The 15,465-nt window shown below is 38.1% G+C and overlaps 1 protein-coding gene across 1 annotated transcript in view; it reads left to right on the top strand.

Moving 5' to 3' along the window:
* Positions 1-2,969: 2,969 nt before the first annotated feature.
* LOC105929253 (complement C3) overlaps positions 2,970-15,465 on the top strand; it is a 31,904-nt gene continuing 19,408 nt past the window's right edge. The window contains exons 1-16 of the mRNA XM_012866949.3: positions 2,970-3,134; positions 3,904-4,102; positions 4,249-4,411; positions 4,821-4,915; positions 6,568-6,656; positions 9,240-9,322; positions 9,403-9,490; positions 9,579-9,681; positions 10,083-10,203; positions 11,339-11,454; positions 11,987-12,133; positions 12,449-12,548; positions 12,626-12,720; positions 12,836-13,027; positions 14,018-14,173; positions 15,030-15,159. Coding sequence (XP_012722403.2) covers positions 3,043-3,134; positions 3,904-4,102; positions 4,249-4,411; positions 4,821-4,915; positions 6,568-6,656; positions 9,240-9,322; positions 9,403-9,490; positions 9,579-9,681; positions 10,083-10,203; positions 11,339-11,454; positions 11,987-12,133; positions 12,449-12,548; positions 12,626-12,720; positions 12,836-13,027; positions 14,018-14,173; positions 15,030-15,159 — 1,969 coding nt within the window. The 5' untranslated portion in view covers positions 2,970-3,042. The remainder of the gene's footprint in view (positions 3,135-3,903; positions 4,103-4,248; positions 4,412-4,820; positions 4,916-6,567; positions 6,657-9,239; positions 9,323-9,402; positions 9,491-9,578; positions 9,682-10,082; positions 10,204-11,338; positions 11,455-11,986; positions 12,134-12,448; positions 12,549-12,625; positions 12,721-12,835; positions 13,028-14,017; positions 14,174-15,029; positions 15,160-15,465) is intronic.

The following is a 15,465-nucleotide window of genomic DNA, read 5'->3' on the forward strand; positions in this document are numbered from 1 at the left end:
TTTACTTTATTACCAGAGGCCAAGTTAATGCCAATCAAATTGACTGATTGATAAAGAAGTTTATTTTTAAGGACTCTGGTCCAAGGATGACAACTTCTGTCTTGTCAGATTTTAAAAGCAGAAAATTTAAAGTCATCCAGGTTTGGATGTCATCCAGACATGCCTGTAGTAAAAGTAATTGATTAGATTTGTCGAGATTTATGGATAAATATAGCTGAGTGAACTTAGCTGGTATACAATTTCTTCTAAGCTGTTGTGGTTTATTTGGCTGAATTGTGACATTTTGTCAAGATCAGTTCTATTTGGAGAAAGCTTTGGTTCTTAACTTGACATGGATGTATACATTGCCCCTCTAATCTTTCGGATTTTCTAAGTTAAGAAGTTAGCAAATTTGTTGCTGGGCCTGGTGGAGTGGAGTTCAGAACCCCAAGTCACAGGGGGATTTGTTAACCCGTCGACCGTGGCAAATAAGACACAGGCATTATTAATGTTTTTGGCTGATGATCTCAGAGAAGAAATATTCCCTTGCATTTTTTCAGTTTTAGCTATAAATTCTCTCTTTACATGTCATGGTGAACCTGGTGTCTCGTCTTTCTCCACCTGTGTTCAGCTTTTCGACATTTCCTTCTTCCACTTCTAACTGTTGGAGCACGTCTCCAAGGAGATTTTATTCTTTCCAGAAACAACCTTCACTTTTATTGGAGCAATGCAGTCAATGATGTCGGAAACTTTAGAGACTGAAAGTTATCTACGAATTAATCTACTGAGTTACAAGTCGAAGTAGAAGAGTAAACTTGGTTAAAAGTTTCTGTGGCATTGTCCTTAAAGATTTTTTTTATGATGTCCCTTTGGCTGACTGAGTCACTGGAAATTAACCTTTCAGTAGTAACAGAAAAGTAATCAATTAGAGCAACATCAGTTACTTTGACCTTAGAAATGTTTAGACCCTTAGTAATGATCAGGTCTAAAATATGTCCCCGCTTGTGTGATGGGTTAAACCAAAGTTTCTAAGTGTGTCACATGGTTCTTTTGCACCTCTGTCTTCAAGATTGTTAACGTGAAAGTTGAAGTCTCCCACAATAATGAAACAGTCCTAATCAACACATTCACAGATAGGTCATTAAGTTCATTTAAAAAGTTTGACAGAGTTAACTGACACTGATTTGATGACCAAGTATACACAATATTTACAATTTAAGTCATTGTATGTTGCATTGTATCATTTTATATTTCCATTTGAATTTAAAATATATTTGATTTTTTTTAGATACAGTTAATAAATAATGTGAACCCGTATCATAACGTAATAATCTCTAAGTAAACATGTTGTGAATGAGGATGCTTGTGGACTGGCTTTTTTATTTATTATTTTACAAATTTTTTGCTGCCATGTCCTTTCAATGCACCCCCACACACACACACACACACACACACACACACACATACTTCCCCTTTTGTGTTGATCAGTGAAGTGTGAGAAAACAGCTTTAATTCTCATCACATAACTTTCATATCACGCATGCATTGACTTTTTCAACAATTTTCTCTTACGGTTTTCAGCAGCAACAGCATTGTTTCTTACGGTTTCATATTGTCCATATGCCTTCTTTAAAGATTTCTAACTCTACTCGCAGGACATGCGCACTTCCAAGCTTATTTCCTGTCATTGCCATGGTGAATCACGTTATATGCGTTCCAGTGATCGGGCTTTTTTTCATGCTCATGCTCACGTTCAATGGTTGATCGGGCGCTGTGTTTAGTTACCTGACTGATATCATCTGTTCTGAAATCAGACATGCTGAGTATGACAAAGGGAGGAAGAACTAATCAGAGTAGCCGCTTTCTACTCAGTGTTGATCAGCCGTTTTTTCTGAAACGAGGCTCAGAACAAAGACGCACAGCGCAACCTGCCCAACCATAAAGGTGTCTGCCCAACCCATCAATCAGTGGTGCGCTCTGATCAGCACCTGGCGCTCACAGAGCGAGACTGTGGTACAACACCATCACACCAAAGTTGCAAAATTGTTTAAAAAAACTTGGTTTATTGTTATTTTGTTTACAGTTCAGCTTGGATTTTATTTACTGCGCAGCATAGCTTTGCTGTGCGCGCTGCATCCAGATGATGTGCGCGAATGCACACGTGTGCAGTTTAGAGGGAACAGAAACAGTTTGGCGCGTCAGTCAGTTCTAAACAGTTCCTATATCGGTCACGTGACTTTCCCATAGCGATAAGCGCATCGACACAGGTTTTGCTCTACGAGCTCGACGCATGCGCCGACGCATCGGTGTTGCCGGACCCATCACTACTTATGATCAACCAGTTGGACTCATTAGTTAAGTCGCTTGAGTCTGCGTGCTGCAGTTCTGCCTGTTTCTCCATGAGTTCCAGCCACTCCACCTGGACTCTTTCCAGCCGTTTGCTCTGCCTGTTCGGGTGGTTTCCCAGCCTACATCGCTCGGTCTGGTCTTTCCCTACCTGCATCACCTGGTCTCATCCTTATCTCTGCTTGCCTGCACCGTCTGCCAAATCTTGGCAGACGGTGCAGCATATTTTTGCATGTTTATAATACTTCAAAAAGCCTTTAACTGCTGCATCATAAAAAGAAAATTGGATCATACAATATCCATTAAAACAAAAAATATCTAGCCAGGAACATAAAACCAAAACCATACAGAACCTGATACTAAAAATGTATCCATCAGATCCATTTAAGAGAATAACCTCCTTGGAGAGGATATAGAATATTAGTTTTTAGAATTAAATGTACTAAATATTTTAAAGTGGCAAAGAAACCTGGCTGAATGCAAATGTAAACGATCAGGCCAAATAAAGCGTAGGATTGAAACCTATTAAGGAGCCAATACACACTCTCTCTCTCTCTCTCTCTCTCTCTCTCTCTCTCTCTCTCTCTCTCTCTCTCTCTCTCTCTCTCTCTCTCTCTCTCTCTCGAATGACACATGAGACAAGCAAAGTGAAAGTCCATAAGGAGGGAGGCGGTTGCATGACAGAAACCTGCAGTTCGGTCCTCCACTGAAGCCAATATGGGATCAGGCCAGGGGATGAAGGGGCTACGGTGGTTGTTTACCTCCGCGGCTTTTATTTCCCTGATTTCTCATACAACAGGGTCTCCGATGTAAGTCCCCTCTTCTTCTTTTATCGCCTTCTTTTTTATCCAAATGGGAACCACTGTAAGCTTGTCCGTCCTCTGGACAGCAAATCTTGTAAATTTGAACAACTTGCTGTTCGTGGATCATCCCAAAAAGCCAAATAACATAAATTCATAAATAAGGGAATTATTAAATATGTACCTAGGCTGGTAGTATAAGTTTACCATTTCTGGGAGAAATTAATTATCTGTAAGCTGCAATCGATCACACATATAAGTTAATTAAAAAATAAAGTTTCATGTGAAAAGGATTACAGTAATATTTGAAGTTTTAATATTTTCAACTTTGAGTTAAACTCTTTGATATTGTGTTAAGGGAAATAGTTTTAAGCACTAAACAGAGCAATGTAGTTGACATTCACACTCTGGGCTCATACTGGACAAAATCTGAAGATTAGAAAAAATAATTAAAAATGTTTGTTTTAAAGTACAACTGTGGATAGGCAGGTTCATAAAAACGGATTCATTGTGTAATTCACAGTAAATGGAGTCTATGTTAAAATAGTGCATGCTTTAGGTCAGCAGGGGGAAAAAAATCAATAGATCACAAATTGAAGATCTGGGAAATGTTGTTTTTAACAGGCAGTGTAAACGGAAACTTCAACAGACTCAAACAAATGTTGTGAAAAACAAGTAAATGATTTATTGGTGATAAGATGTCATTAACCTGTTTTAGGGTTCAGTCTGCCCAGAGATAAGTTTAAATGTGGCTTTTATTCCTGTTGGTCCTTTGTAGGAAGGTGATGTCTGCTCCCAATTTGCTGCGGGTAGGCAGGGCAGAAAACATCTTTGTGGAGTGCCAAGACTGCCCCGATGACAACAACATCACAGTCAACATCAATGTAATGAACTATCCAACCAAATCTAAACAACTTGCACACACCTCTGTGAAACTTACCACGGCAAACAGATTCCAACACTTTGGCCAAATTGAGGTAATGTTAAAACTGAGTTACGCTTTCCTTACCCATTGCAGTTTTAATAAATTAATTCCTTGTTTAGCTATCTTTAAACTTCCAGTTTAAATAGTGTACTCTCATAATAAACCTTTTTTTATTACTATGTATGCACCTCTTCATAGATTCCTGCTGACGACTTCAGTCGCAGTCCAAACACGAAGCAGTACGTCTACCTGCAAGCTCTGTTCCCAGATGCAAAGCTGGAGAAAGTTGTCCTTCTATCCTTCCACGCCGGCTACATCTTCATCCAGACGGACAAAGCACTCTACACACCCAACAGCAAAGGTGAGTTCAACGGCTCTACACCGCTCAAATACGTCTCTCCTGTTGTTTTTTTGTTAAACAAGGACAGTAACAACACAGAGACAAGAAGGCAAGTAATGAAAGTTGTACGCCTTATGTCGTTTGTGGTCCTTATTAGAAGATATCAGAAAAGGTTTGCATTTTGTTTTTTCTCTGTAATAACTGCAAGAGTTTGGATTTCGCCTTGCTGAACCTAAATTAACAAATCAATTAAAATATGTTTTTTTGATTTGTTTGTTTTTGTTTGTTTTTATGTTTTGTTTTGTTTTTGTCTTTGAGAAAGTAAGAATTCAACGTCAGTTATTAAAAGAGCTATTCCTGTGAATGAGAGCTAAAATAGGTCACATGATTGGATGTGTAGTATTTTCACTTTCTATCATCCTTGCTGCAGTTTATTACAGGGTATTTGCAATGACACAAGACATGAAGCCTGTGGAGAGGGGTAACAGGACCCAAATGGACACTTCTATTGTCATTGAGTTTCTGGTAAACTATTTAGTCTGTAAATATCATTAATGCGAGTTTTATTATGTAAAACGGATGGTAATTCAATGTTTTTTAATACTAAGAAACTTAAATCACTATGCATATTAAGCTGCTGCACTGTATTTAAATACACTGACTGATATGTATCAATATGGCTGGTAATATAGCCTTTCAGCTTGATATGGTGATTACTTAATATCTGAAAAGGGACACTCGGCATAGAACTGAGACTAGCTGGGAGTATTTTTAATTTTATAGATGTTTGGGGGGAAAATTTTATATATAAGAATTTAGCCACCTGATGCTCACTTAATTGAAGAGTGAAGTGATGTCGCTGATCGGATTGTAAAGATGTTTTTATGATTATTCTAGGCTGGAGCAGCTATCTGCAACTTTAAGTAACTATAATGTCCAGCAATCAACAAGTGGTTCTCATTATCAAAATTCAAATCAGTCTTAAAGTTTATTAATGAAAATAACCTAATCTGAAGCATGAAATACACCCTTTGCATAAAGTTGTAGTGGGGGAGGGGACCGATTAGGGTAACATCAGAGACAAGTCACACAGCCAGTGAGCTAAAATGAGCTTATAGTTGACTAATCAGAGTTCTGCCATACGGAAGAATTTTGCCCCTAAGATTTTATTGCTACTGAAGCCAATTGTCTGCTAAATGTTGTTGTTGTTTTTTTTTTTATTCAAAGCTTTATAACATTTGGCATAATAAGAGCAGTTTCATATCCAGAATGTTGACACTCAAGATTCAACATTATGCTAATTTCTTAGACTTGTTTATACAAAACAGAGGGAAAATTATCTCACTAAATTCATACAGTGTAATAGAAATTAAAACCCATAAAGACATATAGTAACACGTCTGTTTTTATGTTCGATGTAAGGTCGGGAGAGGCACATATAAATAAAATGTATTATTATTATTATTATTATTATTATTATTATTATTATTATTATTATTATAAAACAACAAAATAGCAAACTATAAAAATAGATCTGGAGGATTAATCTTTAAAACATGTATTTACAAACTAAGGCAGTCTGTTTACTGACATAATGAGTGTTTTGTTCTGAACCTAAGACTGATTTAAAAGAAAATAAAGTGTTTTACCTTCAACATCCCTTGTTTTCTTTAGTTTTTATTTTTAAAGAATTAGGGCTTGATGCAGCTGCAGACACCTTCCATATGCAAAGATGCCTACACCCACAGTAGGGAGTGTCAGGACAGCATTCATTATCTAGTTTATTGTTGAAGAGCTTTTGAAGAAACCAGTGGTATTAGTTATCCATAAGATAAATAATAAATAAATAAAGCTGATTATCACCAACAAGCAAAAAGATGATTGGTTCAAGAAGTACATTGACCTTTAATCAGGTTTGATTAATCAGGAACGTTTCATAAGAGATGTTGGGGGGAGACATTTCTGAGAACTCTTGTTATAAAGTAAAGCAAATGATAGTCAAGAAAAAACAAGTGCAGATAGCTGCATGTGCTGCATTACATTTAACTCTGAAGTCAGACCTTGGATCTAGGATTGACATTTAATAAAGAAAAAAAATATTTAAATAAGAATTATATAATAGAATATGACTTAGTTTAATAGTAAATAACAACAAATCTTTACTTTCATTTTATAAGACCCCTGAAGGCATCATCCTACCATTGGACCCAGTTTCTCTGAGGTCGGGGATTCATTCTGGAGACTTTAAACTTCCTGAAGTTGTCAGGTGAGCTTTTTACATTATATTTTGCAGCATATTGGACATATATACCGTGGGTACAGAAAGTATTCAGACCTCTTTAAATAGATCACTCTTTGTTTCATTGCAACCATTTGCTAAAATCGAAAAAGTGTATTTTATTTCTTTATTAATTTTCATTAATGTGCACCTTGACAGAAAAAAACAGACATGCAAAAAATGTTGCAAAAGATGGAATGTCACATGGTCATAAGTTTTCAGACCCTTTGCTGTGACGCTCATATTTAACTCACAACCTGTTATTTTCTTCTGATCCTTCTTGAGATGGTTCAACTGCCTCATTGGAGTCCAGCTGTGTTTAATTAAACTGATTGGAGTTGATTGGTAAAGCCACGCACCTGTATAAGACCTTGCCGCTCACAGTGCATGTTGACTTTGTGGAACTTTCTCCCATCTCCGTACTGCATCTCCAGAGCTCAGACACAGTGATCTTTGGGTTCTTCTTTACCTCTTTGACCAAGACTCTTCTCCCTAGTATGCTAAGTTTGGCTGGACAGCCAGGTCTAGGGAAGAGTTAAGGTTGTCCCAAACTTCTTCCATTTAAGGATTATGGAGGCCACTATCCTCTTAGGAACCTTGGTTGCTGCAGAACTCCTTTTGCAACCTTGGCCAGATCTGTGCCTTGCCACAATTCTGTCTCTGAAATCCTTGGACAGTTCTTTGGATCCAATGATTTCTCATTTGCTCTGACTATCACTGCAGCCCACCACCAGTCAGGGCTTTATGGCAGAGTGGCCCGAAGGAAGCCTCTCCTCAGTGCTAAGAATATGAAAGCCTGTACAGAGTTTGCTAAAAAGCACCTGAAGGACTAACAGACTATGAGAAATAAGATGATCTGGTCTGATGAGACCATGATTGAACTTTTTGCCATTAATTAAAAGCAGTATTTGTGGAGAGATCAGGCACTGCTCACCACCTGCCCAGTACAATCCCAACAGTGAAACATGGTGGTGGCAGCATAATGCTATGTTGGTTTTTCAGCTGCAGGGACAGGACGATTGGTTGCAATTGAAGAAATGATTAATATGCCCAAGTACAGAGATATCATGGAAGAGCACTTCTTCCAGAATGCTTAGGACCTCAGACCAGGGCAGAATGGCATAGGGGACAACCGGGGTAAATCCCTGGTGTGCCACTGGTTTAGAGGGCCGAAGGTTCACCTTCCAACAAGATAATGACCCTAAGCACATAGCAAAAATAACAAAGGAGAGGCTTTGGAATGACTCTGTGACCGTTCTTGATGGGCCCAGCCAAAGCCCTGACCTAAACCCAATTGAGTATCTCTGGAGAAACCATAAAATGGCTCTCCACCAACGTTTATTATCCAATCTGACAGAACTGGAGAGGATCCCCAAATCCAGGGAATTTGTATCAGGACCCCCCCCCCCCCTTTCATTTGAATTATTTTTATCACTATTAAATAAAATACAATGAAGCTGAATAAAATTTAATTTATTCTTGCTCCAAACATGAAAACAGCAAGCATCATGTTCTAGTTCTCAGTAAACCGGCAGCACAGAGAAAGTTGCGTGCCTAAGAGCCACAGGACTGTAATACGCCAAATGCAAGGAGTTGTTGGAAACACCACATTTGATGTGAACCTGTCAGCATGTGAAGGTGGTGTTGGATATTGTCATGATGTGTACCAGACGGCGCCTTTCCTCTTAGGCGGCACAGAGAAAGAGAAGAGCGCTGGATTGTTTTTTGGGGGTACGCCCGCAGTGGGGTTGCTCCGTTACCTTGCGCTTCAATTGAGGTGCACATACTCAATTTAGTCACACTGTAATGTCAGTGGCTGGGGAGAGGGACGTTTGGGCCTCCCTACTGAAGCTGCTAGCCCAGCGACCCGACCCCGGATAAGCGGAAGATGATGGATGGATGGATGGATGGATGGATGGATGGATGGATGGATGGATGGATGGATGGATGGATGGATAATGTCAGTGTGTACTTTATGGAGCATTTTCAGGGTTTTTTAACATTCCTCTTCCTCCGTCTTTAAAAAGAGTGCTTTAGAGTCTGTATTTATTCATTTTCCCCACGGTGTTTATCCCTCGCGCACAGTGCAGAACTGAAAAGAAGAATTGTTTCCGCTCCCCTTACCACCTCAACCGGGTATCTTTGAACATAAATTATGCTGGGAACGGACAATCAGTTCCCAAATAGCCTATTTTTTTCTATAGCCATCTAGGCTGTGTAGAAAGGTGAGACGTAGTGAAGCACAACAAACAAAATAACTTAATTCCTCCAGTATTTTTGCTCAGTACAATCTATAACAGTCAAAGAAGGGGAAGCTTGTTGATTGTGGTCAGATAAACTTGAGCTATCAATATATCTATGTGCAAATATATCCAATAGGGCCTCTCACTCCATCTTAAATGTAATACTAACCAGCAAACATATGTCTACAGAATAGGTAGGATAACTGAAAATGGGAGAAGTAATATAATCTTAATAACAGATCAAAATACGCCGTAGGAGGAGGCATTAGTAATCAAATCTGACATCCTAATCTTCTGGTCTCTTTTTGTGCTTTGTGTGCATATTCAGTGTTGGACTTTGGAACATAAGGGCACGGTTTCACAGCAAACCAAAGATGAGTTACTCTGCCCAATTTGAGGTCAAAGAGTATGGTGAGTTGAATCAGAGATTTCCCCATCTGCTGGTTGGTATTTTGATGCATGAGATTACACAAATCTGTTACTTTCTTTAGTACTGCCTAGTTTTGAAGTTAAACTGATGCACCGAGGCTCATTCTTCTTTTTGGACAGCCAAGAACTCCACATAGACATCAAAGCCATGTATGTGAAGTTTTTCCTTATGGTTTTAGAAAAAAGTTTTGATTATCATATTTAAAAATAAATAAAAGTCCCCTCCTGTTGATTTCAGGTACATGTTTGGGGAAGGAGTTGAAGGGACCGCCTATGGAGCCTTTGGAGTTATGCTTGGGAATCAAAAAAAGAGTTTTCCCAGCTCACTTCAGAGAGTGTCGGTAGATGCTATTCAACTATCTTTCTGTGTCATTTGACCTTCTTCCTGTCTCAATCATTCCCTTGCATGTGCTTTAAAAACAGTTTGTACCAATGAGATGTCAGCCTTTGGTCAGTGCTGGCAATGTTAAAATGGAGGCTTTCTACATTCAAACCCACAGTAACTAACCTGAAAAAAGCCAGTAAAAGTAGGGTTTCAATGAGATCATGTGGAGATAATTTGAACAATGTTCATCTTTTTAATATATGGCCATCTTCAAAAAAGGACCAATGATATAACTTGCTATCTTTGTTAACAGGCTACTGAACATGTATACCAAATAAAGTGGCCTTTGAGTATAACTGGAATGTAAATCTGAGACAACACCACGCTCTCCTGGTAACTTATGTTATGTGACATTAGATTGAAAACGGAGAAGGGTTCGTGACCCTGAGGAGAGAACACATCACTCAGACCGTTGAAAACATCACTGATCTTCTCGGGAGCTCCATTTTCGTGGCTGTCACCGTGCTGACTGACAGCGGTAAGAAATACAGAGGTTGGCAGTGAGTGCATGCACATACAAAGTTAGATCAAACAATCTTCTGGCAATTTATGCTATTTTAATTTAAAGGCATGTTCCCTAACAAATTTGCAAACTAAATTTTAGCTATAACTACTATCTAAAACTGTCACCATGGACTCCTGAAAGTGTCACATTATTATAATTAATAACATAATCATCAGGAAAAAAATGTGCTCATCATCACTACCTTGGAAAGGTCACAAGGCCATCACAGGGTAACGTAGATTTTCCAGTTATGTTGAACAGGCCAACTGGGAGAATAATAAGCATTATCATGGCTTGTAAATAGAAGACAGCATATCATGAAATGCTTGGTATCAAAACCCCTGGGTTTCCCTGAAGCATGTAAACTCACTTCATCCAACCACACAAACATTAAAGGTTTAATCTGTTTCCAGTGAAAGTAGATTGTACCAGATTCTTATAGTACTGTAGTTGATTTCCTCTAGATGTATGTTTGTCTTGTAGTTTAATGGATTTAATCTATGACTCTTTCACTGTTGCTTTTTTGAGAGTCTTCAGAGCACTTTTTGGCTACCATTCAAAGGTTTGGACTTACCTTCTCATTCAATGGTTTGTCTTATTTTTATTACTATCTCTGGGAACTCTTTGAATACAGCTGGAAAACCATTTCAGGTTATTAACCTTGTGAAGCTCATTGAGAAAAGGCCAATAGTGATCAAAGCAGTAATCAAAACAAGGGAAGGCTATTTTGAAAAAGCTGAAATATACAAGATGTTGGGAGATTTTTCAGAACTTTGTGTTTGATGCATAATTCTATGTACTATTGGGTCACAGTTGTGATGTCTTCGTAATGTATCTACAATGTAGAAAGTTATGAAAAGAAGGAAAAGCCATTGAATGACAAAGGGGAGTTCAAACTTTTGACTGGTGTAAATAAATGTTTATCTATTACCTTGTTTCATCATATTGGGGGATGTTCAGTTTTGTTCTCTATATATAACATTTAACATGCCCATTCATGTTGAATGTTATATATATAAATAACTGCTGCATCCAAAGCTGTACATGGTGTGCTTACTAATGTGAAAGGATAACATAAAAAAATAACAATTTGTTCTTACCTACTCAGGTAGTGAGATGGTGGAGGCAGAGCTGAGAGATATCTACATTGTCATATCCCCTTATATCATCCAGTTCACCAAGACACCCAAGTATTTCAAACCAGGATTGACTTTTGATCTTGCGGTACGATTGTTTTTGTCTTTTGCAATGTACATGCAGTAAAATGGTAAATTTTAAATGTTTCCCTACCTTTGCAACAGATTGCTTGAGGTCTACGGTAATCACTTTGTCAAGTGTGTTATACTAGGGATCTTGATTGTTACAAACGAGGCAGAGAAGATGGACATTTCTGAGTAATTTATATGGGTTACAAACATTGCAAGATGAACAACTGGGCAAAAAAAGTGGCCCTACAGTGGCCCTACTTTTTAAGGCATTTGGTGGAGTTTTTATATAAAACAAACTGAGGGACTTGAATAGATTAAATAATGTCACCCTTAACTGAGCCAACAATCTGTGACGCAAGATATATTTTCATTTATTTATGTTGCCGTTAAAGCACAATGTATACATTTTTATAAATTGTTTACCCAAAATTTGAATGTTCAAGTTGTGCAAATATCCTCTTTTTTTCCCAGTACTATATTAATTTCCCCCATTTCTGTCAGACAGGGTTGACCGTTGTTGATTTGATTGTTTGCTTGTTTGTTGAAAGCTTGAAGTTTTGAATCCTGATGGCACTCCAGCTCAAGGGGTTCCTGTTTCAGTCGATGAAACTGAAGTTGAAGGCATTACCTCTGCCAACGGTATGGCAAGACTATCTATCAATACAGTGGCTAAAGCTGAACCACTGAAGATCACGGTAAGTCCGGTGAATTGTCAGAATTGCATGTTTATTATTTCACTTTTTTCCTATCGTGGGGATGGTTATTTAACATATCTTATGTTTAATAAAAGTCTCACATTCTGTATGAAAGCTCATATAAGATTTTCAGGTCTCTGACCACAGCTTATCTTACATATATGAAGTCTTAAATAATATTTTCTTCCTGTAAATAAGGAGGCAATCTTATTTTACCTAATATTACTTTTTGGAAATCTATTGTTGCGTTTCTACATTGCAAACAATGGGGCTGCTAACTGCATAATGCATTTTTATTTTTCTGTTGAACTGTAGGTGAGGACCAATAATCCTCGAATTCCAGCTGAAAGGCAAGCATCAGCTTCCATGACTGCTCTCCCTTACCGCTCAGCAAGCAGCAATTATATCCATATTGGTAAATACTCAAGTTATTTCAGTCAACTAGTCATGCATAACTACCCTTTCTTCAAATTAACTAAAAGGTCTCTGCAGGAGTGACTACAGCAGAAGTAAAACTGGGAGATAACCTGAAAATGAACATCAACCTCAACAAACTGGAAAATGTGGAAACTGACATAACATATTTGGTGCGAGAGCAGGTTTTGTGTGGATTTATGTTTTAGTTGATTGTTTGCTTCTAAAAGCATTTGAAGCGTAAATCAGTTCCACACAGTGCCGATGCCCACTTTTCTTTGCCCACAGATCCAGAGCAAAAGTCAGTTGATAAAGTACGGACGTTTCAAAGTGAAAGGTCAAGCCATGATTTCCATGTTATTCACCATCACTAAAGAGTTCCTGCCATCCTTTCGCATCGTCGCCTACTACCATCCAAACGATGATGAGGTGGTGTCAGACTCAGTCTGGGTGGATGTAAAAGATGCATGCATGGGCTCGGTGAGGCACAATGATGTAGCAGAGTTTAAATGTGAAATTGAAACAAATGTGAGAAGGGATTTTGTTTTGTTTTTCACAAATACACATTTCCTAAATTTAAGAATACTTTTGTCTACATTTAAAGCAAGTATCACGGGTATTTTTGTTAAATATATTTAGTTTGACGGGAGCCACGTCTCTCTGCATTAGCGCTGGACGATAATCTAATAACAATATATATCTATCAATAGATGTGTGGTGAGATAGAAAACATGGTCAATAAAAAGTTTAAGAACAGTTTTCCCTCATTTTGCATTTTAGCCTATAATGTGGGTTAAAGTCCCAGTCATTAAATCCTCCCAACCAATGACAAACACAGACACAGGAATGCTCTGCAGGGCGGAGTTTGAGTGTTTGTGCGTTCTTTATCTAAAAATAGGTCATTAAGCAACAGCATAAATGGCCAGGGCTGCACTTAAAGTGCATGTTTTAAATTTTTTGATAATTATCAAATATCGATCAATATGAATTTTATTTTATCTGTATGCTTTTTATCTATATTGCCCAGTCAGCATTAACCAGATATCATACTGATTTTATATGTCTCCAGATATCTGGGCAATAAATTTGTACATTGGAAATCCAATTCCTCTCTGGTAATACCTTGAAACCTTGGTTCAAAAATAATGGTCCACACATGTGTTTTTGAGTTGTTATGTAATTGACATGTAAACTAAAACACACTTTTCAAAGATACAAGCATAGAGAAATGAGGTAAAATTTGTGATGTATCGTATAAAAAGTGCTATTAAGTAAGGACAGAGTAATTAAAGTTTTTTTGTGGGCAGGTTATTGATTTGTCGAAGGGTTATTTAGTTTAACCTGTGTATCATCATACGGCATTAAAAAGAAACGGCAATACACAATAGTATGATGGTTGTAGTAGTGAGTTTATTACTTGGCAAAAACAATTGCATCTATCCCCAAATTAACCTTCCCTTTGCTCTTAAGTTGAAAATAGAGCCGCAGACATCTTCTGCCTCTTATGAACCTCGCAAGAAGTTTGGCCTGAGAGTCACAGGAGATCCTAGGGCCACAGTGGGACTGGTGGCCGTGGACAAAGGTGTGATTGCTCTAAACAAGAAATACCGTCTGACACAGAAAAAGGTGATCTCCTCTCCTAAACCGAGGCAGCAGAAGTCACATGCTGATTGACCATGTTTAGCCTGTGCACTGAAAAGCCAAAACAATGGTGGCCGGCAGGTGCAACCACGCAGCAAAAGGCTGATAGCGCCACAAAAGGCCAAACACGCTGCATACACATCATGTCAACTCCAAAACACACAAACAAGAAACAAATCAAACAGAAAACCAACAGAAAAATGCTGCAATCACGGAAAACAGAAGTAAGATAAAAAAAGATGCTGCAAGTACTGAAAACCCCAACAAGTAAAAAACAAAAGCTGCAAACTTGGTCTGGACAAAAATAGATGTGCACCAGAACTAGGGGGACTCAGACTGGCGCGGTAATATGACTCACATAAATATGCAGATGCTCTATAATATTGTAAATATTATTTTCACATGTTTAAACAAGAAATTAAGGTAAAAGTATATTTTCTTTCTTCCCTCTAACTTTCTTCTGGGCATCATTGTCTTTACTGAGGGTCTAGTCCCATCTGACTTGGTGATCGTCTCACTTCCGTGGTCAGATGTATTTTCGTTTTTTAATTAATTTGCAGCTTTTTTTAAATCACTGTTGTTTTTGATACTTGCAGCATTTTTCTTTCACAGCGTTTTGCTGTTGCATTTGTTTGTTTTTTTTTTGTTTTGTTTAAGTGGGTTTTGGAGTTTGCATCTTTCTGTTTTCTGTGACTGCAGTATTTGTCTTTTGCAGCTCGTTCAGCCCTTTGCTGCATTTTGCACCCGTCGGCCACCACACAAAACACCTTTACATGTCCAAGATTCATTTTACAGTTGCGTCAGTCATTTTTTGTATTGAGGAGCTGCTTTGATTTCATAGGTGTGGGACACAGTTGAAAACTATGACATCGGCTGCACACATGGGGGAGGAAAGGACAGCATGAGTGTGTTTTACGATGCTGGACTGTTGTTTCAGTCCAACTTAGGATCTGGGACTCCGTACAGAAAAGGTAACTTCATACTTTCCTTTTTATATTTTTCTGCTGACATTGTAGATGTATGAGAAACAAAATACATTGTCTGAAACAAGAAAACTGATAGACTTGATGGTATTAGGCCAGCAGAGGCAACAAAGGTGTTACAGGTTTATTGTCCATCATTTAATGTTTTAGGAGTGCTTACCACACAAATGAGATTTAGCAGGAAATTTCACAACAGAGGAGTCTATAAATAAAAGCTATGCCTCAAAAGAACTACAATTGAAGCTATAGACTGGGAAAAAACAAGGAGCTTTATGGTCTTAAAAGTTATTATAG

This window comes from Fundulus heteroclitus, chromosome 5 (assembly GCF_011125445.2).
Source record: "Fundulus heteroclitus isolate FHET01 chromosome 5, MU-UCD_Fhet_4.1, whole genome shotgun sequence".
Taxonomy (NCBI): domain Eukaryota; kingdom Metazoa; phylum Chordata; class Actinopteri; order Cyprinodontiformes; family Fundulidae; genus Fundulus; species Fundulus heteroclitus.